Source organism: Ceratotherium simum, chromosome X, assembly GCF_057802395.1.
Source record: "Ceratotherium simum simum isolate JZ-2026a chromosome X, ASM5780239v1, whole genome shotgun sequence".
NCBI lineage: Eukaryota > Metazoa > Chordata > Mammalia > Perissodactyla > Rhinocerotidae > Ceratotherium > Ceratotherium simum.
The window spans coordinates 83,710,024-83,737,601 of record NC_141940.1 but is presented as its reverse complement, the minus strand read 5'-3'; the positions used below and the strand labels follow the sequence as shown (position 1 = coordinate 83,737,601).

Genomic DNA, 27,578 nt, shown 5'->3' with positions numbered 1-27,578 from the left:
TGTGGAAGAGAAGGGCTCAGCGGAAGCAATGGTCAGTTCTGCTTAGATGAATTAAGTAAGGAGGGGAGATGATCTTCAGTTAGTCCTTTCAAGAAGGTGGACATACATTTCAGACAGAGAAAGCAGGGTGAGCCAAAGCATAGAGGATGGAAACAGTCTGGCATTCTCAGGGATTTGTAATATAAGGAAGGCCCAGGAAAGCAGCAAAAGATCTGCTGCTTGAGAGGTAGGCAGCGTCCAAATCACAGCAGGTTAACGGATGAGTCCCAGGGTGCCGCCTTGGATGTTGGGGTGCATGGTGATGCCATTCATGTAGTTGGTGAACTACCTGGAGAAGAATAGAGTTTGGGGTGGGGTAGGAGACAATGAGATTATTATTAGACATTCAGGTAGAAATATCAAGCGAGTGGGCATATGTGTCAGGAAGTACTGGGCTCTGAACCTGTTTCCTTATTTTAAAAAAGGGGCTTAGAGAGTATAATAGTACCTACTTTCCATGGTTGTTATCAGGAATAAATGAGAAATGATGAATGTAAAAGCACCTGGCTCAGTGGCTTGCCCATGTTAGGTGCTGAATACACAGTAGCTATTATTATTTCTCCTGTCTCTCTGCTTGGTTTCTTTTCTCTCTTCTCTTTCCTCCCCTTTAAAAGAATTGTGGTAGGGGAGAAGCACTGAAAAGGGTCTATGGTTGCATCTGACTTCCTGGCCTCCTGTTAAAATGACCTAGAGAGGGACTTTCAGGCAAGGGCAAAGAAAACCTGGAAATGTGGCTGTTATCTTATGGATTCAGCTCTACAGGGATGTTCACCAATGCCTGGCTGACAGGCAGTCTCAGGGGGTTGACAACTCTATTCTTAGAGGTATGGTATCTGGGAGAGTAAAAGAGCCTTTCCCTATTCACAATTCCAACTCCTCCTTCTTCACCACCCACCCTTTCACCCTCACCTCCTTCCCTTATCTCTTGCTACAAAATGCCTCCAGCTCCATTCTCCTTTGCTCTTAGTCTCCCTGAGAAGACACTGTACTGTGACCTCACTGTCCTTGGTGGTGTCATACTGTTACCATGGAGAGATAGGAGGATAAATATGCTTCCACTTGCTAGTTTTCTTGCTTTTCCCTTTCCCCACTCCTCTCTTCCTAGACAGCCCCCACTCCCAATCCCCGCATCACTTTCACCCTTCCTTGGTGAGTTAGCTTAACCCGAGTGGATAGACCAAGCAGTGTGCTTGCAAGCCTCTTTCTGGGACGGATAAGGAACTGAAATTGATTCGAGTTATACCTGCTGATGCTGGCCACTGAAAGAGGCCGCCGCCAGGGGCGAGACTAGAGCTCTCAGCCCAGGGCCCCGCCCTACACCCTCCCTTAACCCTCCCTGGTCTCAGCCCCACCCTTCTCCACCTCCTCCCACTCTGCACTCTCCTCTAGCAGCCGGCTGTCCCTTTTTAAGGAACTCCACCCTCACGATAGTCACACCTCTCCTCGGGGTCTAGCCGGGGCGGAGACAGAGCCACCCCTCCACTCAGGTTGCCCAGCGAGCACTTTAGGCTCTGACCCGCATAGGCACGAGGTCCCCAGTGGGGCAGCTATGTGCCTCCAAGAAGTCTCGCCCCAGAGGACCCCCACTAGTCGTTGCCATTTTTCACTGAAGCCCCTGCCCTGGGCTGGGGTTGCCCCTATATGTTTCCACCAATCGTAGGCATTTGCCCCTCCTTCTTTCTTTTTAGGAAGGCGCTGGGGTGTGCAGCGGCAACAGCGGCAGTAAAGGACTCCCCTCGTGATATCTTCTCGTGGGTTCCTGTGTTGAAGGAGTGCTTCTCTGCCTCAACTTTGTATTCAAGTAGTGCTTTTGGATTTGGGTTGGTTTTCTTAGCTCCTACCCCCGGCCCTCTCCTCAAGGGTGTGTGGAGTTCAGAGGATGGGTGGAGAGTGGGCTTGGCCGGAACTGAATTGGTGGAGGTGAAAGGGGAACGGAGGATCCTCAGCCTTGTCCACTTCGGCCCAGCAAACCCATTTTATTTTTAGCAGAGGAAAAGAGCTGCATTGGCAGCAGGGGGAGGATTCTGTTTAGAAAGTCTGCTTTGCTGGCCCCCCGATTTGGGGTTGGTTGCTTGAGAGCTTTGTTTTCCTTGTTTCGAGGGTGGCCCAGCTGATCCGAATCGACTCCTTCTTCTCTGGCCCTCCTCCCCCTTTTCTAGCGAGGAGAAAAAGGGGAGGTGGGAGGCAGAAAAAAAGAAAGCAAGAGCGAGTCGCCTGGCGCGCTGTCAGACAGGGGCGGGTTGAAGGAAACGGCTGTCTTGCGATCAGCTCTGGAGTATGAGCCTCCCGGAGGACGGCATGAGCTCCGGACGCTTCAGGAGTCCCCAGCCACTGACATGGACGGTAAGTGACTCTGGGATTGGAACCTATCTACTCCTATCTCCTCCGTCTAGATTCTTTCCCCCACCCCCACTTCTCTTTAAGGTTTTAGCAGCGGGAGTGGGGGGTTGGGGAGCGAAGTGTATGAACACTATGTGGAATCAAATGAAACTCAAAGGAAAATGACTTTGCTAAAGGGCTGAGCAAAGACGAGATAGGAAGGGGAAGGGTACTTTGGGGAGCCTAGTGTGAGAAATGAAGGAGGGCAAGAATGGATGGATTTGTCTAATTTAGTCCGCCCTAGCTGGGCGCTCTCATTTCTCCTTAAGCGGTAAGGCATGTCTTTGACTTAACCCCATATAACCAAAGTTGCAGCCAGAGAAAACAGGATTCAGAGCCCAACGCTCCCAGGTAACCCCCCTAAGCAGTAGAGAGTACTTAGAGATGCTTCTAAAAGAAAGGAGGAGCGGACAGGGGGTTAAGATTCGAGCCCAGGCTATTGGGGGCGCCAAACGGGGAGGCTCCGGAGGCAGCCGCTGGGGAGGAGCTGCTTTGGGCGTGCCGGCTCTTTAAGGAGGGGCTGGGCTTGGTTGGAGGAGGAAGGCTAGGCCCTGCCCTGGCTCTTTAAGACGTGGCCAAGGCAGTTGGTTCATCTGTGTAGGTGGAAGATTGGGCTGGATTGCTGGGACTGCTGGAGCGAATCAACTTGCAATGATCACTTGAAGAGTTCTCTTTTTGTGGTGGTTTTTTTTAACCCTAAGAATGGGGGAAAAAAATAAACCACAAATAAAATTTATTCTTTGGAAAAATAAATCCAAACAGATGGTCAAAGGAACGATCTGTTATTTACTTTGATATTGTCTTCATTGTAAAGAAAAGCATTTATTAAGCACCTGAATGATGTCACTCTGTGATAATAACTGGGCAAAGAGAATCATCTCTAAGTTTGGATTTGAAACTGATGGAGACTATAATGGTTTGGGGTAACAGAGAGATCTGCATTGAAACTTTAATACCACCACTTACTAGTTGTGTGACCCTGAGCATTGCTATTCTCCTCTAGAGAATGTGGATTAAAAATGTTATGTCAAAAGATATTTGGGTAGATTAAATACCATAGTGTATGTGACAGAGGCTGCCACTCCATGTTTATCTTAGTTTCTCTTCCTTTTCCTTCTCAATTTGAGACTCTTTCCCTGGAGCACTGCTGATAGAATTAGTAGTTTGATGTCCTTAAGACATCTTTCAGGTGGGGTGAAAGGAGACCTCAGAAGATTGAATTAGCTTGTCCCTAGGCTGAGGCTAGAACACAGGTTTTGTTTGCTTCTGATTTAACATTGTTCCCACTGGACTTTAGCACCTCTGTGAGAAAGGGCCACTAGCCTGCCTTTCCCATCATTCTTTGGGCAACTTAACCAGGATGATATAACCAACAAGACTTTTGAACAGAACAGAAACCAGTGACTCACAAATGACCTCATCCCATTCTTCAGGATTTTGGGGGGTACCCTTATATATGAGGGTTGTTAATCTTTGGTGACTGTTGGGGACACAGAGAATGAGCTGGGAACAGTATCTTCAGGTTAGTTTGGAGGGCAGACAGGCAGAAAACATAGGAAGGGCAGAAATATAAACTCAAAGGTAAAAGTGACATGTGCATCTAGTCCATTCTCAAGACCAAATTAGTTAACGGCTCTACTTTCAGAGCTCTGGGGAGCTATAGGTCCTTCTTCTTTAGGCTTTCAGGATACAATGGAAAGAAAATTGCAGAAAAAAACGTGAACTAGATCACCACCAACACTCCCCCCCTACTCCTGTCATTCTAGTATATACATTTCTGAGATGGAGCCCTTGTTCGTTCAGCTAATTGAATTCCAATATCCAAGCCACCAAGCCTAGTCTAGTCATCTTTCATCTCTCCAGGCTGTGTGTGTTTGGTAGTGAGGGATATCAACCATTTATCCTTTCTCATTCTGACAGGGGCATTATTATTATTTGACACATTCATATATTCACCCTTGCCTTGAGTCATTTGTAGTTTATTACCTCACTTAAATTGATGAATGGGGAAGATTGCTTTTGGATATATAATTCATTTAGCAAATATGTGTTGGCATACTATGTGTCAGGCAATGAGAAAATTGTTAAAAACTCATTTTTCTATTCCTTCCATCTTAAATGTTTTCTTTTTTCCTCCCCTCCCATCTAAATCCCAACTTCCTTCAAATCCTATTTTGGTCCTTGGCCCCCACATCAAGCCTTCCTTATCTCCTCAGCTGTTCCTTAGAAATTGTACATCACTGTCTGTTCTGCTCAGTTGATGTTTATCATAAATGAACTTCCCAGTAATATACTTGTTGTCATTATTTTTCCTTAAAACAGTAGTAATATTATTCCCTCCATTATTAATCGCAAATCAAATGCCATTTCTATGGCACTTTCGCTGATCCTTGCATATAGAAATAAGCTCTTGAGTTTCCATATCACTTTACCTGCGTTATCTGGAAGCTACACTACTCTCTTCCCCATACTATGGTCATATGTGTTCATATCTAAGCCTCTACCCCTTTTTCAGACAGAAAGTTGCTTGAGGACATGTACTATGATTGTATCTTCAAAGTACTTACCCAGTTACCTTTCCCATGTAAACACTGGATGATCTTCTGAGATTTAGCTCCAAAATGTCATGTTTTTGTCAATAAAGGAAAACTTGATTGGGATGATTGACCTAGATGATCATCTAGTACAATTACCATCTCATTACTAAGTAGGGTATGAATGAGTAACATTATCATATTGGACTTATTAGTTTACCCAAAGACAGTGTGAGACCTTGTTTTATTTACTTTCTGACTCTCAAATGTTTTCATATGATGTCTCATAATGTTTTCAATTTGGGTTTTATACCTGAAGTTGAGTTTCTGATATGTTTATTATTTCCAATTCTGCTTTGTCATCTAGCCTCAGTTTCCTCACCTCTAAAATGATATGGTAATTTATGATGATAAATAATGTAGTAAAACATTGGACCCGGTTCCTGACTTCTAATACATATTTCATAAGTGGACGGTGTCATCATTTTTGTTACTTTGAGTACTTTATTTTATTTAAATGTTGCTTGTATGTTTGAAGAAGAAGAAGGTAGATTAGTGGGACAGGAAGCTGAATTTAATGTCTGTAACATGCTAGGTTCTTTGTATAATAAACTAAAAGATATTATCTGTGTACTTAAACAAAATAGATGTAATGCAGGCAAACCAAACTCTGGGATTATTAAACACTTCAAATTAAGGAGCTATAACATAACTCTAGAGCCAAATCTAGGTATTTGATACCAATCCAGATATCAAATCACTAGCGTTTTGACATTTTGCTGTAACTCAAACTTATCATTTCTAAAACAGAATCTAGCATCACCTCTAGACTCTTCCCCCACCCCTCATTTAAGACTGCTCCTTTTCACTTCCCTGGTTCTGCAATTTACCATTATCATAATCTTGGTGAAGTTATTTAAACACTGCATTTGAGTTTTCTCATTTGTGAATTGGGGATAATAGTAGATACTAAGATTACAGTAAGAAATAAATGTGTTAATTTTGTAAAGCACTTAGAAGAATGCATGACAGCATAGTAAGCAGTGGGGAAACATGGTTGTTGTGGTTAGTATGGGAACCACGGAGTATGGCCATGCTCAAAATGCTGGCATCAACTTTTCCCTCTTCTTCAATTTCCTCATCTACTTAGTTGCAAGGGCTGTTGTTTTTTTTTTTGCTTTGTATCTGGCATTAGTTCCTTTCTTTTTATTCTAACTGCCACCACCTTAATTTAATCCAGGGGTACGAACAATTAGCCTACAGACCAAAGACAGGCCACACATGTTTTGTTTGTTCTAAATTATTAAAACTTTCATTTAAAAAATGTATTTTAAATTGGAAATGTATTCAACATTGCTCAAAATTCAAAATACACAAAAAAATATACAGTGAAGAGTCTCTCTCCTAGTCCTATCCTCTAGCCACCCATTGTGCCTCACTGGAAATAACTAAAGTTATCTGCTTATTAGGAATCCTTCCACGGACATTTTATGCATATTAAACAAATGAGTATATATGTTTTTCTCCCCCTTCCCTTTTATACACAGATAGTAACACACTCTGCATTGTTCTACACTTTGCTTTGTCTACTTAAAAATATACTTCGGAGACCTTTCCATATCTCTATATAAAGAAATACTTCATTATTTTCTGTGATTACGTGGTTTTTCACTATATGGATGAGCCAGGATTTATTTAAACAGTCTTCTAGTGAATGACATTTAAGATAGTTCCAAACTTTTGCAGCATTGTTTGCAATAGCATTAAAAAAAACACTTTAAGTATGTATATTAGTCTGCTAAGGCTGCCATAAGAAAATACTGTAGATGGGGTGGCTTACACAACAGAAATTTATTTTCTCACAATTCCAGAGGCTGGAAGTCCAAGATCAGGGTGCCAGCATGGTCGGGTTATGGTACAGGCCTTCTTTCTGGTTTGCAGATGGCTGCCTCTCCCTGTGTGCTCACATGACCTCTTCTTTGTGCTCATGGAGAAAGAGAGTGAGCTCTCTGGTGTCTCTTCTTATAAGGGTACTAATCCCATTGGATGAGGGCCCTACCCTTATAACCTCATTTAACTTTAATTACTTCCATTAAGGCCCTATGTCCAAATACAGTCACATTGAGGGTTAGGGCTTCAACATATGAATTTGGGAGGGAGGGTGGGCACACACAATTAAGTCTATAGCAGCATGTCAGTTTACTCAGTCCCACATTTTAAAAAATGGTTGATTGCCAACATTTCAAAATCGTATTTTACTTAAAACTCTAGAATTCCAGCTTCTCTTGAATAATTAGAAGATACTGGACCAGTATTCCCTCTTGTGAACAACTGCCTAGAGTTGATGAACTGCTCTCTCCCTCCCTTTTCTGACAGGACATGTATTCTCAGTTCACCGTATTTCCCATCTGGCCTAGGTAACCTTAACCTGCCTGGCCCCTCTACGTATTGAATTTCTGACACCTATGTAAGCTCTTACCACGATACACATAGAATATTTCAATAACTTCTAGTTCTACCTTGATTATTTCTGCCTTCTCTATTCTATAGACCACACTAGGATATCTTCTTTAAAACACATTTTTTTATTATGCCACTCTCCTTCACTCCACAATAATTTACTGGGTGCCTACAAAGTTCCAGGCATTATACTAGAAACTGGGGTTACTGTGGTGAATGATTTAGATGGGACTCTCGCCTTCATAAAGTGTATGGTCTACTATTCCTCTCATCTGGATTTCCTTTCTGTCTCTTCTTGACTGATCCTGGTTCCTCAAGGCCCACCTCACCACTGACCATTTGTTTGGAATTTTTTCTATTTGACTTTCAGTTATCTCCTCTTCTAATTAGTTCTCATAGCCTCAAATCATAACTCAGCACTGCAGCATCTATCATCTAATAATATTTAGTTGCTATTGTTTTATATATAGTTTTATCTCACCACATAGACCTGGGATCTCATATCTCTGCAGGGCCAAATAAAATGAAAGAATCATGTCCTGTATAAAGGGGGTAGCCACTGATCAGCTCCAGCTGATTTTTTCTTGTGCCAATGTAGACCCCATGTTGTAGGATCTCCCAACTTTTTCAGAAAAGCAAGAAATAGAATTTTTGAAAAAAGAAATATGCTTTTGAAAGTTATCAGCTAATTTGATTTTAATTTTTAACATCACTGTGAGAACCTGGTCAGCATCTGTAGTGGGCTGCTAATTTTCTCTATCTGACATAGACTGCAAATTCCCTTAGAGTAGAGACCAGGTAGAGACCATGTGGAAACCTGGTGTTATCTGCTTTTTCCCCATACATACACACAGTGTTGGCTATTTAGTAGGTTCTCTATAAAGACTTGATTATCATCAGTAAGTTCCTCTTTAAGTCTACTGTAATCTCCGGTAGTAATATAGCAGTTCTGCTTTCTCCAAATACTTAACATGTGCCATTGAAGACAATTATCAGGACAGCCTTCTTTTTCCCTACTTCCTTTTTTCCAAATGTAACCATCCAAATTCCTTGACCTAGCTCCACTTTTTTTCTTTTTAAAAAATTGATCCTTTATTTCTCTAGGGTTTCTTTCATTTTTTTTTTCTGCATTTCTCTTCCATTTCATTTCTCTTGAAATACAAACTCACAGACAAGGTACAGTATCCTCAGAAAGGTCTTCAAATTGCTGAGCATATACTTAACTTTTGATTATTTAGAGCTGATTATCCCAGCTCGTTTGTTTCTTTCTGTGCTGTCAAAGATCTAGTTGTTTTATCTTCAGTTAGAATGGGAATGTGTGATGTGAATCTATTCATTTTCTTGTTTTTTAAATTAGTTCTGATGAATATACAGAATGTAGCTCCTCTTAGGAGGAGGAGCTAGATCCTAGAATCAATATGTAGCCTTGAAAATAATAATAATGCTTATTAATATTGGTCCCTTCATTAACCTGACCTCCTGGTGTCCTACAAGTTGAGATGGCCCAGGACTGTTATAGGTCTACTTGACTGAGTGCTCCTGAGCCAGGTAGCTCAGACAGTGAGTGGAAAGGCCATTTAAGAGATCAAGTCTCTGCCCTTAAGTATCTATTATGCTAAGCCATGGACAAGGACCACCGTGGTGTTGTACATTCTTTTTAGTTGCTGCAGTGGCACCACGTTTAATTTGTTGGAGGAAACTGTTGCGTGAAACGACGGTGTAAAGTAACGAAGTGGATTGTATGAAATTTTACATGTTGTTGCAGAGCAATGAGCTTGTACTGCTATGGCTCTTTGTCCTTTTTCTAAACTGATGCCTCAGTGCCATGCTGAAGCTCTGTATTCCTAGAGACTTCATCTGATAATTAACATCGTGATTAGTGGGAATCCTGTAATATTCTTTGCAGATGTTCAACCATAGAGCTTACTGCTATGGTATAAAAACATCTCCATTATTATTATTTTCAACATCATCAAACTGTTTCAAAGTGCAGGGTAGTAGCAATTACTTTAAGGGAGAAAAATGGCTTTGGTGTTGGACACCATTCCTGGATTCAAATCCCAGTATTTACCAGCTATTTGACCTTAGGATTACTTAATCTCTCTGAGCCTTTATTTCCTCATGTGTATAATGGAATCAACAGTAGTAGCTACCTCACAGAGATTGTTAAGATTAAATATTTCCCATTGGAAATGCCATAGGAATAAAATGATATATCATTGCAAAAGGGATTTGCCTAAAAATACCCATTGAGGTGGGGGGAGTGGGTTGAGGGAACAGATGAAACAAGATTTTCCATGAACTGAAAATTTTTGAAGCTGGGAATAGGCACATGGGGATTCATCTTTACTTTTGTATGCATTTGAAATTATACATAATAAAAAGTTGTTTTTTGTTAATGCTATGGGAGAGACCTAAGTTTGCCTAATGGTTTGTGGAGAGTTTAATTGTCTTTCTTGACATCAACCTCACAGATTAAGCAGAAACTTGGAAAGATATTATAGATCTTCCATCTATGTCCTTATCATAGAATCATATATCATAGAATGTTATAACTGGAAGAGACCTGAAAAGGGCTCAGAAGTTTACTCAAAATGACACTGCTAAATAACAGTGGAGCCTGGAGTAGAACCCAGGTCTCCCAGCTCCTAGTTAAAAGATTTTCCCATTGTTTCACACTATCTTCTTTAACTATAGCACTTTTAATATAAGTTCTGTCAGTTTATTGCATGTAAGATTAAGTTTTATTTAAAAATAAATTTCCCTGTTTGATGGGGATGCAGGACAAGAGGACTAGTTCTAGAAATCTGAGGTTATATTTATACAATACTTTTGTACAATATTTTTAAATCTGTTCTTTCAATTGATCCTCAAAATGATCCTATGGGGTAAGTGAGCAGGAGTTATTTCCACTTTCTATATTAAGTGATGGGACTTGTCCAAAGTTATTCAACAATTTGGTGATTAAACTAGAACTGAAACTGAGGCCTGGAGTTCACTGAACCTGAAATAGACTTGTATTACTAGTTTTAGACTTTTATAATAATTCCCCTTAACTTTCATCTTTTCCAGAATGAAGACTCAATCTCTAGCACATTCCAAGGTGATTTTTCTTTCACGCATATTTGTTTTCTTTTTGTGGAAGAGAAAATGGGGCTTAACATCAGCATTTGAGGGGAAGGAAAGTGGCTGAAAGCACTGGAGGCTATGCAGGTGATTTTATAGAACATGAACTCATAAGTGAACAGAGATAAATATATCAAACATCGTAAGATAGGTATTGTTATTGTGAATAGTTTGGATCTTAAAAATGTGACTGTATGTATTTTTATGTACTTTATTTTTGGATTTTCTAACAAAAGTAATCCTAAAAACTTATATGGAGATTTCACATTTACATTTTATAAAGAATTTTTACATGTGTTATCATGATGGTCTGCATAACAACTCTCTGAGGGGGCAGGGCTAGGCTGATGTATCTCCACTTTGCAGATGAGAAAACTGAGGCATAGAAAAGTCAAATGGCTTGCCCAAAGTCATACAGCTCTTTTCTGGTGTTTCCTTTTTTTTTTTTTTTTTAATTTTATTATTTTTTTATTGGTTTATAACATTGTATAAATTTCAGGTGTACATCATTATACTTCTATTTCTGCATGGATTACATCATGTTCTCATGTTCACCACCCAAATACTAATTACAATCCATCGCCACACATGTGTCCCCAATTATCCCTTTTGCCCTCCTCCCTCCCCCCTTCCCCTCTGGTAACCACTAATCCAATCTCTGTCTCTATGTGTTTGTTTGTTGTTGTTATTATCTACTACTTAATGAGGGAAATCATACGGTATTTGACCTTCTCCCTCTGACTTATTTCACTTTGCATAATACCCTCAATGTCCATCCATGTTGTCACAAGTGGCTGTTTCTTTTCATTACCTTACACTTCTTCACTACTTCAAGCTTAGCTGGCTATTGTAGTAATGATGCAAAATACTTAATTTAATTCTTTCTTTCACTATCATCCACACATGGTATGTGCTGTCAGTCTTCACTTATTTTTGTGGTATTATGTTCTTTCCTAAATTCGTATTCTTCTCAGCATTTCAGTTGGCCCCTACTTCCTTTAATCTCATTCCAGGAAAGCTGAGAAGGCAAGCTGAAGGCATTTCCTTTCTTGGAGCCACTTATGAGTACCTGCTCTGGTGGTGGTTCCTATAATTTGAACTAAGTACCTCAGACACCCTCCAGATTTTGTGTATGTTGAAACTCTTGAACAAGGAAGTCATATTATGCTACCTGCTGAGATGCCACAAGTGGGGGTTCTTTGAGTTTGGGTTTTCCAGTAGTTCCTATGGTGATAGGTGTGACCCTGTTTGGAGGGAATGAGAGAAACTAGAGGATCTTGCAATCTCCTTTTATTAGGTAGTTTGTTTCTAGCAACCATTTACCCTCTATTATGTGATCTGCTTCAAGCAGAGGTTGGGGGAATCCCACTGACACCCAGGTCAAGGAGCATTGTAGCTTCATTATAGCTCTGGACTGCTGAGGTTCAAATCTCAGTTCTGCCATTTACTAGTTGGGTAATTTGAGGATAAGCTACTTCATCTTTTTGTGCCTCAGTTTCCTTATTTTAAAAATGGGGAAATAATATGCCCACTCCTAGAATTATGAGGATTAAATGAGCTAATATAAGTATTTGTTCTTTTAACAAAACAGTACGTGGCACATAGTAAGTACTCAGTGAACGTTGGCAATTATTATTCTTTTATCACCATTCTATTGTTAATATCATGCTGCAGAGTAGCCTCAATCCTGGAAGTTTCCCCAGAGGCCCATCCCCCAACTACTGTCTATTCCCCTGGAAGATATACAATTAAACTGTCTGAAAATATATGTGTGCTCTAGTTCTTTATCTTTTTCTAATATTAAAAATGTAGGTAATAATTTTTAAAAACTACTTATAATCTCAAAACCCTAAATGATTGATTTTCATTTTTCAACAGTTCCAGCATTTCTTATAGGTCAGAGGCTGAAAGTGAATGATACCTGCTCAAGGTCTTCTGAAATGATTGGTTTGTTGTCTTTAAACTTGTTCTTCTTTTAGCAGTTTTTCAGAAAGAAGGTGCTCACCAGATTTGGGATATTAGAAAGTAGTGAGGGAGCACTGTAATTTGAGTCAGGGGATAAGAGTTCCAGTTCTGATTCCAACACTTCTAAGCTATGTGACCTTGGGCCTCCAGATTCATTATTTGTGAATGGGAAAGATATATTAAAGCTGTCTATTTCTCTACTGTAAAGCTATGTAGATGCACATGAGAGATTATTATTTGTATTGTCCAAATATTCTACCGTGTTAAGACACTGGGTACCTTCTTAGGTCTGTGTCAGGGTTCCCAACGCTTTGCTTTCTTTTGAAGTTGTAGGCCTCAGTGACTCTGCTTTGCTTTCCCCCTTAAAGGTTTAACTTCTCACTTCATCCCTAGACATTTTTTCCCTCTCAGGCCTGTCAGTGGGTGGGATGTGTTCTTATCAGCCAGCCACCTTTTCCTGTCCCTTGAAGGCAATGTTCACTTTCATAAAACAAGCACATCACTATGAAAAATGCCACTTGGATAACAAAATAAACTTGGGAACATGACAAAAGTAATATAATCTTATCAAATTTCTATGGCCATGGGGCCGGCCCGGTGGCGCAAGTCTTTAAGTGTGCGCTCCGCTGCAGTGGCCCGGGGTTTGCCGGTTTGGATCCTGGGTGTGCACCGATGCACTGCTTGTCGAGGAATGCTGTGGCGGCGTCCCATATAAAGTAGAGGAAGATGGGCACGGATGTTAGCCCAGGGCCAATCTTCCTCAGCAAAAAGAGGAGCATTGGCGTCACGTGTTAGCTCAGGGCTGATCTTCCTCACACACACTCACAAAAATTTCTATGGCCATGGTCCCTGGAATATTGTTTGTGATGTTCTACATATATGAGACATTGATCCACTGTGGATGGGGCTCAGTCTTCCTCCCTATCTCCTCCATTTCCTCCTCAAGTAACCCCTCCCTTAGGAGAAGGACCAGAAAGTCCAGCTTCCAGACACAAAGGCTTGAAGAGCCAATCTAGGCAAAATAATGGTTATTATCTCAAGTAGGTAATTAGCAGTTCTGAAGCCCTCCTGCCTCTGTGATTCACATTTCAGTGGCCCAGGACATACCCTAAACCCCTTTGGGTATTTCCTCATCTCTTCCTTCACAGTTTCTGTACAGAGGTCTGGTCCCAGACACTTAGATAAGCAGCTCCAGCTCTAGAGGAAAGCAAAAGACTTACAAGGTCCTCTTTTTACAAAACTAAGCTGTCTTTAAGACTATTCTGTAGGCCCTAATTTCCTTCAGTTTTAAATTTTGGCTGACTAAATATTAAAGAGAACAATTTTGTTTTTTAAAGAGAAGGTTATACACCTTCCTGATAGCTTTTCCCATACTCACTCTTACCAACATTTAGAATGTTGTCCAGGGTTATCTAATGGCTATTCCAATTGGCTGTTCTTTGGGTGAGAAGACACTAACCAGAAATGGTTGAGACATTCCTAATTGTCAGCTATCCCCCTTAGGCCCCTTCACAAAAATATTTGTGATATAGGGGGAGGCAAGAAGTATTTTTCAGACTCCTTCATTGTTGCTATTAAGTAATATTAATGTTTAATATTATAATCTTGCTGCTATTAAATAACCTTCCTTATTCCCATGATCATTCATTCACTGGACATTAGCATATTGTATGGAGGAGATACTTTCCTAAAAGATAGGGCTACAGATAAGAACGAGACTAGGTAAATATTGAGGGGCTCACCTAATGGTGAGGGAAACAGACAGACAGTATCTCTTTGTGCCAGGTACTGTTGTAAACACTTGAACACATATTAACTTGATAAATCTTCATGATAACCCTATGAGCTAGTACTATTATTATTCCCATTTTACAGATGGGGAAACAGACACAGAGAGGTAGAAAAACTTGCCCAAGCTCTTATTGTTAAGAAGTTGTAAAGCCAGGATATGACCCTAGGCACTAACTCCAGCGCCCACACCTTTTTACCACACTTGGGGAGGAATGTGGAGTATGGACTAGAAGGGGAAGTGACTGGGAGATAATGAAGGGCTAGGTTTAAGAGATATTTCTGCAGTAGAACTTATTGCAGCTGATAACCAATTAGCTAGAGATGGAGAGAGAGGAGTCAAGGGTGACTGACTCTCAGGTTTTTTGACTGAGACTGGGTTGATAGTGGTGCTAAAAATTTACATTGTAAATATAAGAGGTGGAGAAGGTTTGTGAGCACATTGAGTGTAAAGGACCTGTTTGATGCCTAGGAGATATCTCTGGGGGCCAGAGCTCAAGATTCTGGCCATCAACAGTAATAATGGTGATCATAATAATAACTATATTGAAAATGTTTTATATGCCAAGAACTGTTTTAAGTGCATTCACATGTATTAGTTCATGGAATTCTCACGTTAACTCTTCTAAATCAGTACCATTTACGCCCCTCTTGGCAGGTGAAAAAACAGGTTCATAGGGACTAAACAGCTTGTCAGAGTTACTCTGCTTCCTCAACCCTGCTGTTCTGTAATCCATAGGAATTGAAGAAGACCAGATAGGAGATGGCTCTTGTAAGTTGTCCTGGCTAGAAATAATGGGGCCTAGTTGAAGAAGACATGAATGGAGAGGAATAACTGAATTCTCTTCACTCTCTCCTGCAGATTTTTCTGGCAGCAACCAAGCAAGATCTCCTGGCTTCATGGTGCCCCTCTGTGGATTATCTGAGTTATCTGACCTAACATTCTTTTTCTACCATAGTACCTCCTTTTGCCCTCCTCCTTGAAATCATAAAAAGCTGCCCTTTCTGGCACTTCATACTTCATAGTTAATTACACCTCAAACGTCTCTGACATATAACCTCTCTAATTTTCTTTCATTCTTTCCCACTCTTGTCCAATTCCTTGAGACTTCCTCATGCTTCCTCACTTCTCCTTTTCTGTCACTCTAATCAAAAACCTTCAGAAATGTTTTGAACACCTACCATGTTCTAGGCACTGTTCTGAGCCCTTGAAATATATCACTGGAAAAAAAATCAAATATTAAAATCTCTTCCAGCAAAAAGTTTACAGTCTAATGGAAATCAGACTTTTGTGTGTTTGACTTCTACTGTGCTTATTCCTTGCTACACTTCTTCCCCCATTAACCCCAACCCCCACTCCCAAAGAGAGTTCATAGAAACCTTAAGAGTTTGCAGAGAACAGTTTTAAATCTTTTAATTCTAGATGGAGAAGTTGAGGCTTAGAAAGAAAAAGGCCTTGACAAGGGATGTGATTCCTGGGCATCTAACTCCCAGGTCAGTGCTCTCTGCTACACATGCTGACTCTCCATGTCTGGTTGTCGCAGATCCCAGACTGATAACAAGGTGCGTATATAACGTCTGACACGTAGTAATCATGCAATAAATATTTTTTTGTTTATTGCAGTAACATAGGTTTATAACATTGTATTAATTTCAGGTGTACATCATTTACTTCTAATTCTTCATGGATTACATCATGTTCTCATGTTCACCACCCAAGTACTAATTACAAGCCATCACCAAAGACATGTACCTAATTATCCCTTTCGCCCTCCTCCCTCCTCTCTTACCCTCTGGTAACCACCGATCCAATCTCTGTCTCTATGTGTTTGTTGTTGTTACTATCTACTACTTAATGAGTGAGATCATACAGTATTTGACCTTCTCCCTCTGATTTATTTCACTTTGCATAATACCCTCAATGTCCATCCATGTTGTCACAAATCGCTGGATTTCATCGTTTCTTATGACTGAGTAGTATTTCATTGTGTATATATACCACATCTTCTTTATCCATTCGTCCCTTGATGGGCACTTAGGTTGCTTCCAAGTCTTGGCTATTGTGAATAACGCTGCAATGAACACAGGGGTGCATGTATCTTTACGCATTGGTGTTTTCAAGTTCTTTGGATAAATACCCAGCAGTGGAATAACTGGATCATATGGTAGTTCTATCCTTGATTTTTTGAGGAATCTCCATACTGTTTTCCATAGTGGATGCACCAGTTTGCACTCCCACCAGCAGTGTATGAGAGTTCCCTTCTCTCCACATCCTCTCCAACACATGTTGTTTCCTGTCTTGTTAATTATGGCCATTCTGACGGGCGTAAGGTGATATCTCATTGTAGTTTTGATTTGCATTTCCCTGATAGTTAATAATTTTGAACATCTTTTCATGTGCCTGTTGGCCATCTGTATATCTTCTTTGGAGAAATGTCTGTTCAGGACTTTTGCCTATTTTTTAATTGGGTTGTTAGTTTTTTTGTTGTTGAGATGCATGAGGTCTTTATATATTTTGGAGATTAAGCCCTTATCAGATGTATGGTTTGCAAATATCTTCTCCTAATTGGTAGGTTGTGTTTTCCTTTTGTTGATGGTTTCCTTTGCTATACAGAAGCTTTTTAGTTTGATGTAGTCCCATTTGTTTATTTTTTCTATTGTTTCTCTTGCCCAGTCAGACACGGTGCTTGAAAATATGTTGCTAAGACTGATGTCAAAGAGCGTACTGCCTATGTTTTCTTCTAGAAGTTTCATAGCTTCCAGTCTTACATTCAAGTCTTTAATCCATTTGGAGTTAATTTTTGTGTATGGTGTAAGGTAAGGGTCTACTTTCATTTTTTTTTTGCATGTGGCTGTCCAGTTTTCCCAACACCATTTGTTGAAGAGACTTTCTTTTCTCCATTGTATGTTCTTGGCTCCTTTGTCGAAGATTAGCTGTCCATAGATGAGGGTGTTTATTTCTGGGCTTTCGATTCTATTCCATTGATCTGTGTGTCTGTTTTTGTGCCAGTACCATGCTTTTTGGTTACTATAGCTTTGTAGTATATTTTGAAATCAGGGAGTGTGATACCTCCAGCTTTGTTCTTTTTTCTGAGGATTCCTTTAGCTATTTGGGGTCTTTTCTTGGTCCATATAAGTTTTAGGATTCTTTGTTCTATTTATTTGAAAAATGTTGTTGGAACTTTGATAGGGATTGCCTTTCATCTATAGATTGCTTTAGGAAGTGTGGATATCTTAACTATGTTAATTCTTCCAATCCAAGAGCACAGAATATCTTTCCATTTCTTTGTGTCTTCTTCAATTTCTTTCAGCAATGATTTATAGTTTTCACTGTACAGATCTTTCACTTCTTTGGTTAAGTTTATTCCTGGGTATTTTATTCTTTTTGTTGCAATTGTAAATGGGATTGTATTCTTAATTTCTCTTTCTGCTACTTCATTGTTAGTGTATATAAATGCAACTGATTTTTGTATGTTGATTTTGTGTCCTGCAACTTTACTGTATTCGTTTATTACTTCTAAAAGTTTTTTGGTGGAGTCTTTAGGGTTTTCTATATATGAAATCATGTCATCTGCAAATAGTGACAATTTCACTTCTTCCTATCCAAATTGGATCCCTTTTATTTCTTTTTCTTGCCTGATTGCTCTGGCTAGGACTTCCAATGCTATTTTAAATAGGAGTGGTGAGAGTGGGCATCCTTGTGTGCTTCCTGTTCTTCGAGGGATAGCTTTCAGTTTTTCACCATTGAGGATGATATTCACTCTGGGTTTGTCATATATGGCCTTTATTATGTTGAGGTACTTTCCTTCTATACCCATTTTATTCAGAGTTTTATCATAAATGGATGGTGTATCTTGTCAAATGCTTTTTCTGTATCTATTGAGATGATCATGTGATTTTTATTCTTCATTTTATTAATGTGGTGTATCACGTTGATTGATTTGCAAATGTTGCACCATCCCTGCATCCCTGGAATGAATCCCACCTGTTCATGCTGTGTAATCTTTTTAATGTATTGTTGTATGCGATTTGCTAGTATTTTGTTGAGGATTTTTGCATTGATGTTCATCAATGATATTGGTCTGTAATTTTCTTTTTTTGTGTTGTCCTTGTCTGGTTTTGGTATCAGGGTAATGTGGGCTTCGTAGAATGAGTTCGGGAGCTTTCCCTCCTCCTCAGTTTTTTGCATGAGTTTGAGAAGGATGGGTATTAAGTCTTTGAATGTTTCGTAGAATTCACCAGGGAAGCCGTCTGGTCCTAGACTTTTATTTTGGGAGAGGTTTTTGATTACTGTTTCGATCTCCTTACTGGTCTACTCAAATTCTCTATTTCTTCTTGATCTAGTTTTGGAAGGTTGTATGATTCTAAGAATTTATCCATTTCGTCCAGATTGTCCAATTTGTTGGCATATAGCTTTTCATAGTATTCTCTTATCATCTTCTGTATTTCTGAGGTGTCTGTTGTAATTTCTCCTCTTTCATTTCTGATTTTACTTATTTGAGGCTTTTCTGTTTTTTTTCTTAGTGAGTCTACCTCAAGGTTTATCAATTTTATTTATCTTTTCAAAGAATCAGCTCTTGGTTTTATTCATTTTTTCTGTTCTTTTGAAGTCTCTTATTTCATTTATTTCTGCTGATTTTTATTATTTCTCTTCTACTGATTTTGGGCTTTATTTGTTCTTCTTTTTCCAGTTTCTTTAAGTGCATTTTAGATTGTTTATTTGAGACTTTTCTTGTTTGTTGAGATAGGCCTGTATTGCTATTAACTTCCCTCTTAGAACCGCTTTTGCCATGTCTCACAAATTCTCTCATGTCGTATTTTCATTTGTCTCCAGGTACTTTTTGAATTCTCCTTTGACTTCTTCATTGACACAATCGTTGTTCAGTAACATTTTGTTTAATCTCCACATATTTGTGGCTTTTCTGATTTTCTTCCTATAGTTGATTTCCAGTTTAATTCCGTTGTGGTCAGAAAAGATGCTTGGTATTATTTCAGTCTTCTTAAATTTATCTAGACTTGTTTTCTGGCCTAATATGTGATCAATCCTGGAGAATGTGCCATGTGCATTTGAACAGAATGTGTAGTTTTTGGATTTTGGATGGAATGTTCTGTATATAGCTACTAGGTCCATCTATTCTAGTGTGTTATTTAAGGCCAATTTTTCCTTATTAATCTTCTGTTTGGATGATATATCCGTTGGTGTAAGTGGAGTGTTAAAGTGCCCTACTATTAGTGTATTACTGTCTATTTCTCTTTTTATGTCTGTTATATTTGCTTTATGTATTTAGCTGCTCCTACATTGGGTTCATAGTTATTTACAAGTGTTAGATCCTCTTGTTGGATTGTTCCCTTGATCATTATGTAATGCCCTTCTTTGTCTCGTTACAGTTTTTGTTTTAAAGTCTATTTTGTCTGATATGAGTATTGCTATCCCAGCTTTCTTTTCATCGCCATTTGCATGGAGTATCATTTTCCATCCCTTCACTTTCAGTTTGTTAGTGTCGTTATTTCTGAAGTGTGTCTCTTGAGTGTGGCATATATATGGTTCTTGTTTTTTAATCCAATCAGCTGCCCTATGCCTTTTAATTGCAGCATTTAGTACATTAACATTTAAAGTAGCTATTGATAAGTATGTACTTGCTGCCATCTGCCATTTTTTAACATTTTTTTCTCAGTGTTTTAGTAGTTCTTCTCTGTTCCTTTCTTCTTCTCTTGCTTTCTTCCGTTGTGGTTTGATCTCTTTCTTTAATATGTTTGGATTCCTTTCTCTTAGTTTTTTCTGTATTTATTATAGGTTTCTGGTTTGTGATTAGCACGGGGTTCATATATAGTGACCTACATATATAGCAATCTATATTAAGGTTATGGTCTCTTTAGTTTAACCTCTATCTGTAAGCTCTACTCTTTAACTCCCCTCCTCCCAAATTTTCTGTTTTTGATATCATATCTAACCTCTTTTTTGTGCATTTGTATCCATTACCCTCTTATCATGGAAATAGATAATTTTTCCTATTTATGGTCTTCTCTTTTCCTCTTAAATAAGTCTCTTTAGCATTTCTTGTAGTACTGGTTTCTTGGTGACAAACTCCTTTAATCTTTGCTCGTCTGGGAAACTTTCTATCTCTCCTTCCATTTTGAATGATAACCTTGCCATTAGAGTATTCTTGGCTGTAGATTTTTTCCTATTAGCACTTCAAATATATCGTGCCACTCTCTTCTAGCCTGTAAGATTTCTGCTGAGAAGTAAACTGGTAGCCTTATGGGTTACAATTGTATGTAACTTGTCTTTCTCTTGGAGCTTTTAGTATTCTCTCTTTATCTTTAATTCTGGACATTTTAATTATGATGTGTCTTGGTGTGGGCCTCTTTGTGTTTATCTTGTTTGGTGCTCTCTGTGTTTCCTGTACCTGGATGTCTGTTTCCTTCCTTAGGTTAGGCAAGTTTTCAGCTATTATTTCTTCAAATAGATTCTCTGCTCCTTTGTCTCATTCTGCTCCTTCTGGGACACCTATAACATGGATATTAGTGTGCTTGATGTTGTCCCAGATGTCCCTTAGACTGTCTTCACTCTTTTTAATTATTTTTTCTTTTATCTGTTCAGCCTGGGTGATTTCTTCTAGTCTTTCATCCAGCTTGCAGATCTGTTCTTCTGTATCGCCTACTCTGCTTTTGAGACCCTCTAGTGAATTTTTCATTTCCAGTGTTGTATTCTTCATTTCTGATTAGTTCTTTTTTATATCTTCCATTACTTTGTTGACATTCTCCCTGAGTTCTTCCATTCTTCTCCCAAGATCAGTGAGCATCCTTAACACTCTTTGTTTGAATTCACTCTTCGTTTCAATTCGGGTAGGTTGCTCATTTCTGTTTCACTTAGTTCCTTTTCTGAGGTTTTGTCCTGTTCCCTTACTTGGAACGTTTTCCTTTGCTTCCTCATTTTGCCTCTTTCCCTGTGCTTGTGTCTATGTATTAGGTAGGTGAGCTACATCTCCTGCTCTTGGAGAGGTGACCTTATATAAGTGATCCCTTGTGAGACCCAGCAGTGCCCTTCCCTCACTTCCGAGGTTTCCAGGAGTGACCCCTATGTGGGCTGTGTGTTTCCGTCTGTTGTGGTGTGGTTGCTCTTCTCATAGGTGCCCAGGGAGGCTGAGCTATTCCTCTGGCCAGCTGTTGTAATGCTCAGCTGCTTGTAGTTGTTGTGGGCCCTTCAGTCTCTGTATGGGTTGTGGCGAGCCCCAGCACAGTTGGCTTCAAGTTTTAATAGCACATTTGTGTCGCAGTATTTCTATTACGTGAGCAGGCCACCAGCGTGGCAGGTTGTTAGGCTCAAGAGCTTACAATTGCTATAAGCCTCTAGCCTTTAGGTCTCTTGTCAGCTCTCTGAGCATTGCAGATGGGTGGGGCTGGCCTGAGGCATGGAAGCACCCAATTGTTTCAGGCTTTCTTTGGAAGGTGGGGCCGACCTCCTATGTGGCTCTTTGAGAAGCACAAGTCTTCTGCAGCTGACAAGCCCTACTGCCCACAGGTCCACACACACAGTCAATACAGTCCTGCCCAGTGCATGCACCCTGACCTCCTGAAGTGTACCCAGTCTCTACAAGGCAGGAGCCCCCCACACACCACCATGGCCCTACACTCTCCACTCCTTGCTCATGCCCTGCCCCAAGAGGTGGGCCCACTTGCCAGGCTACTGAGAATCCAGGCAGCTCACTTAGCAGGCCCACAAGTTGTCTGAGGGCGTGTAGTAGGGGGACGCCAGTCCCTAGGGTGGGCTGCCTGCCCTGGCTGAGCTGGATTAAATCAGTGCTCTAGTGGGTGGGGCAGACCCTGGGCTAGCAGGCCACAGGTAGAACTCCAATGGCGTCTGCCAGCGTGTGGGTCAGCATGCCCACACCAGGCCACAACAATGGCCGCTGCCAATGTCCTAGTCCCTGGAGAGGTCTCACCTCTCACCGAAATGCACTCAGAGCTTATCAGGTGAGTCTCTTTTCCCCAAAGGGCTGTGCATATTTCTTTCTGGTGATTTTAGTTTGCTTTCTGAAATGGGTGAATTTGTGTGTGGGCCCTTTAAGAGCCAGTTTTTTTTAAATTTTTCCCCCAAAGCCCCAGTAGATAGTTGTATGTCATAGTTGCACATCCTTCTAGCTGCTGCATGTGGGAGGCAGCCTCAGCATGGCGTTGGTGCGCGCCTGGGATCCCAACCCGGGGCACCAGTAGCGGAGCACGTGCTCTTAACCGCTAAGCCACGGGGCCGGCCCAAGAGCCAGTTTTAATTTCTTTGTGGACCAGCTTTTCTCTGGGTACTCCCCAATGTTTTAGTAGCCAGCAAAGTCAGATATTATGCCACTCGCCTAGATTGAGCTGAGTCCAAAAACTGCCTATAGTGTGCACGCTCCCGGGCTCAGGTCCCCACTCCTCCAGGGAAGGCTGCGTGTGTACCTTTGGGCTGCTCATGGGTGGCCATGAAGCACTGTGGCTTGTGAAGGTGGTGTTTTTCCTCTCCAGAAGGGAATTTCTGCCTCTTCCACCTTAATTAGGATTGTTGTTTGTTGCAGGAGTTCCTCTTATCCAGTTTTCAGTTCTTTCTCTGGGGTAATTTTTCCAAGAGTAGTTGTAAATTGGCTGTGTCCGTGGGAGGAGGTGAATTCGGAGTCTGCCTACGCTGGCATCTTGACTTCTCCTGCAATAAATATTTAGTGAATGATGGATGTATTTGTGAGCAGTTCTACTCATATTTGAATGAAAGAAAAGAAAATCCATGTGTTTTGAGATAAAACTGGAAATATTTTAAAGTGTTAGAATTCTCCAAACTGTTTGATAGTGGCCTAGAAGTTTTCCTCATAATCTGAATAGAAGATTCTTTGTGTGTTATTGCCATCTAATTAGGACTGGTTCCTCAATTCCTGACATTCAATCAATAAAGGAATTGTTTTTAGGTTTATCTTTTACTTTTTTGTGTGGCTATAGTATAATTTTGTTTCTTTGCTAATTTTGCATTTGTTGTATTTTAATTGCATTAGGTCTTAAATGGCTATTGTGAAGTGACCTGTAAAATGAACACTTCTGTGGGTAAATGTATTTGACATTCCAAATAATTAATTGATGTATGGAACACCTTTTGAAATGCAACCAGGTCATAACTGAGGAAACTAATTGTAATTGACTTGGAGACACAGCATGATCTGAAATCTGACAAGTTAAGTCATAAGCAAGCTGTGGATTCTTCTTCTTTGCCCTATGTTTTCTCTCTAGTGAGATTAGACTCGATACATCAAAAGAAATCTGGTTGAAGAGGTGCTGATAGGCGCTTTTGGTGGGAATGATTGTGATAGTGTAGGGCAGCTGAATGAGGCCACCAAGTCTCTCCTTTCATAGGAGGGAAAGCTATCTAACAAGGAAATAGAAGACTGCTTATATTAACCCCACCTGGCTTGGATGTTTAAGAGAGATAGACAGATAAAATGCTTCTTTAGAGAGATTTGGCACTGAGATGTAAACAATTTCATCAGGGTAAATATCCATACAGGAACATAGAACACCTTAGAATGAGAACTAGGCCAGGAAAGGGAGGATTCTAGAAACTATGTAGCTAATCTGATATTCCTATGGAGATAGGAAGGGTTGGAAAGTTTAGAAGAAACAAATTCATATGCATACAGGATTTGAGGGGAGGGGACAGCTAATATCGCTCGGGACAAGTCAGGGCCATTTTGATGAGTAGAATATGTAAATTATAATGTTGTCCAAATGCTGACTTCTCAGTAGCTAATAAGTCCTGAAAAAAAATGTTCATAGAACACAAACAAGTGTAACCAAAGGTAAGTGGCATACTATATGCATATAGTGAGTTAGATCTTGTTTTAAAATTGTCTTTCCCTTGTCTCTTTTCCAGATATGGATCAACTCATAAACAACTTGGAGGTCCAACTAAATTCGGAAAGTGGCTCAATGCATGTATTCAGACAGGTTAGTTATTAGGAAAATGAGATAATAATATTGAGCCATAATAGTGTTGAGTACCTGGTAGTCATTACAGAGCTGAAGCTCATTTTGCTTCCTAACAGCATATTGAGGACTGAGAAGGGGTGAAGAAAAGGAGGCTTCCAGGAAGTACCTAAATGCCTGGATTTCAGGTTCAAATAGGGAGTAATTCTGGCCTAAAAGAAACATAGCCTCTAGGATCAAGGCTATAGGGGCAAGATTAGACACTTGGTAGACAATAGCAACAATTTATCTAGCACTATTCAATATTCCAGGCACTCTGAAGATTAAATGCATTGTCTTATTTAATAATCTTCACAACAATTCTGTTGGATAGTGTATTAGTCAGTGTTCTTTAGAGAAACAGAACCAACAGAATGTATATGTCTCAATCTCTCTCTTTACATATATCTATATATCTATAGATATAAATAAAATATATATCTTTGTATTTAAGATATCATATCATATATAATAAAAATATATCTCTATCTATCTCTATCTATCTATTTACCTATCTGTCGAGAGATTTTAAGGAATTGGCTCACATGATTGTGGAATCCTGGTGAATCCAAAATCTCATGAGGAAGGCTGGCAGGCTGAAGACCCAGGGAAGAAGTGCAGTTTGAGTCCAAAGGCAGTCTGCTGAAAGAATTCTTTCTTGCTTGGAGGAGGTCAATCTTTGTCTATTAAGGACTTCAGATTGCATGAGGCCAACCCACATTATGGAGGGTAATCTGCTTTACTCAAAGTCCAATGATTTAAACGTTAATCTCACCCAAAAAACACCTTCACAGAAATATTCAAATAATATTTGACCAAATACCTGGGCACCGTGGCCCAGCCAAGTTGACACATAGAATTAACCATCACAGATAGGTATTCTCATTGTTCTCATTTTACAGATAAGAAAATTGTGACCTAGGACATTCCTGGAATAAGGATTCAAAACAGATTATCTGGGTTTTATAGCCAAGCACTCTGTTAGATGTGGAAGTCCCGTTTTGCTCAGGGTTGAGTTCTAAAGTCGTCACATAAGTGAAACCCAAATACAGTCAAAATTACCCTTGAAAATCCTTTAAATCACCTATAAAGTTGAGTATACAGTTTTGCGTATCCAGTACTGATCTGTTTCTTTACTTAAGTCATCAGATAAAGTATCTGGCTTACATTTAGGAGTCGTATTTTACAAAAAAAAAATGTTTTTAATCATTAAATGTTTTTCCCTTGGTATACAATTGAATTTGTTACATGTGCATATGGATGAGATGCTTTTGTACTGTTTTAATGGTATTAAACCCAATTTAATGTCTTGTTTACCTTACTTGTAGCTGATGCCATTTAGGGACTATGAGCACATCAAAACTTGCGAATTGTTGCAAAATATCTGCTGGTTTCTGGTGCTTAGTCATAGTTAATACTAAGAGGAAGCTGAGTATAAGTGTTAGATAGAAATCTACTGGAATTGTAATAAAAAAATACTCAGTGAAATGTCAAGCATACATAGCTACCTTATTTTGAAATCTCAGTATACCTAAGTACAATTCAAAAAATGTTTTTCCATGGGTTAAGTATACTAAGGTTCCAGAATTGGAAGGCACTTTGAAATTTACTCAATTTGTAGAAAATTGTGGATAATAGATGATCTAAGCACTTTTTTTGTTTCTTGACATCTCCAAGATATCTTGCTTTTAGTAAAGCTAGGGTGCTTGGGGGTACATGGCCGTGTCCAGGGGACAAAGGTCCAGATCTTGTGTTCTATAGCAGTACAATGCTGGTAACAGCCTAGTGGGTAGAAGCTTCCTGGTTTGGTTCATTATATGATTTGTTTATGTCATGAGGTAGGATTGGTGGGTGGCTGTCTAGTTCAGTACACATGTACTGCTCCTCCTTTGAATTCCTACATCATTATATCATATAACGAATGAGCACTTTGTTATCACTTGCCCTTTGTTTCTAGTTTCTGATAATTTCCTAAAAGTAGGATTTCTTAGACAAAGTGTGTGAGCAGCTTTAGGGTTCATATTGTATTATACATGTCTTCCCCCCTCCAATTTAAGATTGTTAACATTTTGGCACATATTCTCACATAGTTGCATATATTCTCTCTCTCTCTCTTGCTCTCTCTATGCCACCCCCATTTCTATCTCTCTCTGTTTCTTTTTCTCTTGTTTCTTACCTTTGAAAATAATTTGCATCAAGCAACTTTACCACTAAATAATTCAGCATGCATCACCTACTAATAATGACATTCTCCTACATAACTACAACAATACTATTACACCGAAGAAAATTAACAATATTTCTATAACATTATCTAATTGGGTCATACATTTTTAAAAGGTTCTCAGTGACACCTTTTCCCACACTGTTCTTTCTGCCTGGAATGTGCTTCAATCAGCCTGTCTAATTTACCAAATCCTACACTTTCCTTAGGGCCCAAATTCCAATTCTATCTCTTCTATAAAACTTTTACTGATAACTCCAACTCTCATTAATCTCTAGTACACTTGAGTGCCTGGAATGCTAAATTGTCTGTATCAGTCACTCACATGGCTCTGCTTATTACTTGTTTTCTAATTGTCAACTGCTTCATGTAAATATCTCGTTTTCACATGATATTCTTTGTCTTTCAAACTTAAATTATTTATATACCACCTTCACAATTTTTGCCATATCATTATCATTAATATTATTTACTTGTTAAAAATTAGCTCATTTAAAAATGAATAAATACCTATATTAGTTTTGTCCCAAGCAATCTGGAGAATTCTGGGTTGGATGTGGGGTATTAAATTCCTAGGGCTACCACAACAAATTTCCACAAATTAGGTAGCTTAAAACAACAGAAATTTATTCTCTCACAATCCTAGAGGCCAGAAGTCCAAAATTAAGGTGTTGTCAGTGCCATGATCTCTTTTGGGGCACTAGGGGAAAATCTGTTCCTTGCCTCTTCTACCTTCTGGTTGATGTGGGCATTCCTTGGCTTGTGGCCTCAGTGCTCTGCCTGCATCTTTGCATTGCTTTCTCCTGTGTCTCTCCTCTGTGTGCCTCTTATAATGACACTTACCATTGAATTTAGCATCCACTCAAATAATCCAGGATAATCTCCACAAGAACCTTAGCTTAATTATGTCTCCAAAGACTCATTCCAAATAAGGTAACATTCACGGGTTCTGAGGATTAGGATGTGGACATATCTTTTTGGGGAACACCATTGAGCCCACTACAATGTGTTATATGTATATATTTTTTTCTAATATATAATAAATAAATAAATATTTAACTATTAAAATAAAACAACTTATC

The 27,578-nt window shown here is 39.5% G+C and overlaps 1 protein-coding gene across 6 annotated transcripts in view; it reads left to right on the top strand.

Moving 5' to 3' along the window:
* Positions 1–1,515: 1,515 nt before the first annotated feature.
* KLF8 (KLF transcription factor 8) overlaps positions 1,516–27,578 on the top strand; it is a 60,513-nt gene continuing 34,450 nt past the window's right edge. Inside the window, exons 1-4 of one of the 6 annotated variants that reach the window (XM_087427173.1) lie at positions 1,516–1,859; positions 2,140–2,382; positions 10,485–10,515; positions 24,181–24,254. In XM_087427173.1, the coding sequence (XP_087283299.1) occupies positions 2,317–2,382; positions 10,485–10,515; positions 24,181–24,254 (171 nt within the window). In that variant the 5' untranslated portion in view covers positions 1,516–1,859; positions 2,140–2,316. The remainder of the gene's footprint in view (positions 1,860–2,139; positions 2,383–10,484; positions 10,516–24,180; positions 24,255–27,578) is intronic. The other 5 variants (XM_087427169.1, XM_087427170.1, XM_087427167.1 and 2 more) reach the window with 5 other exon arrangements.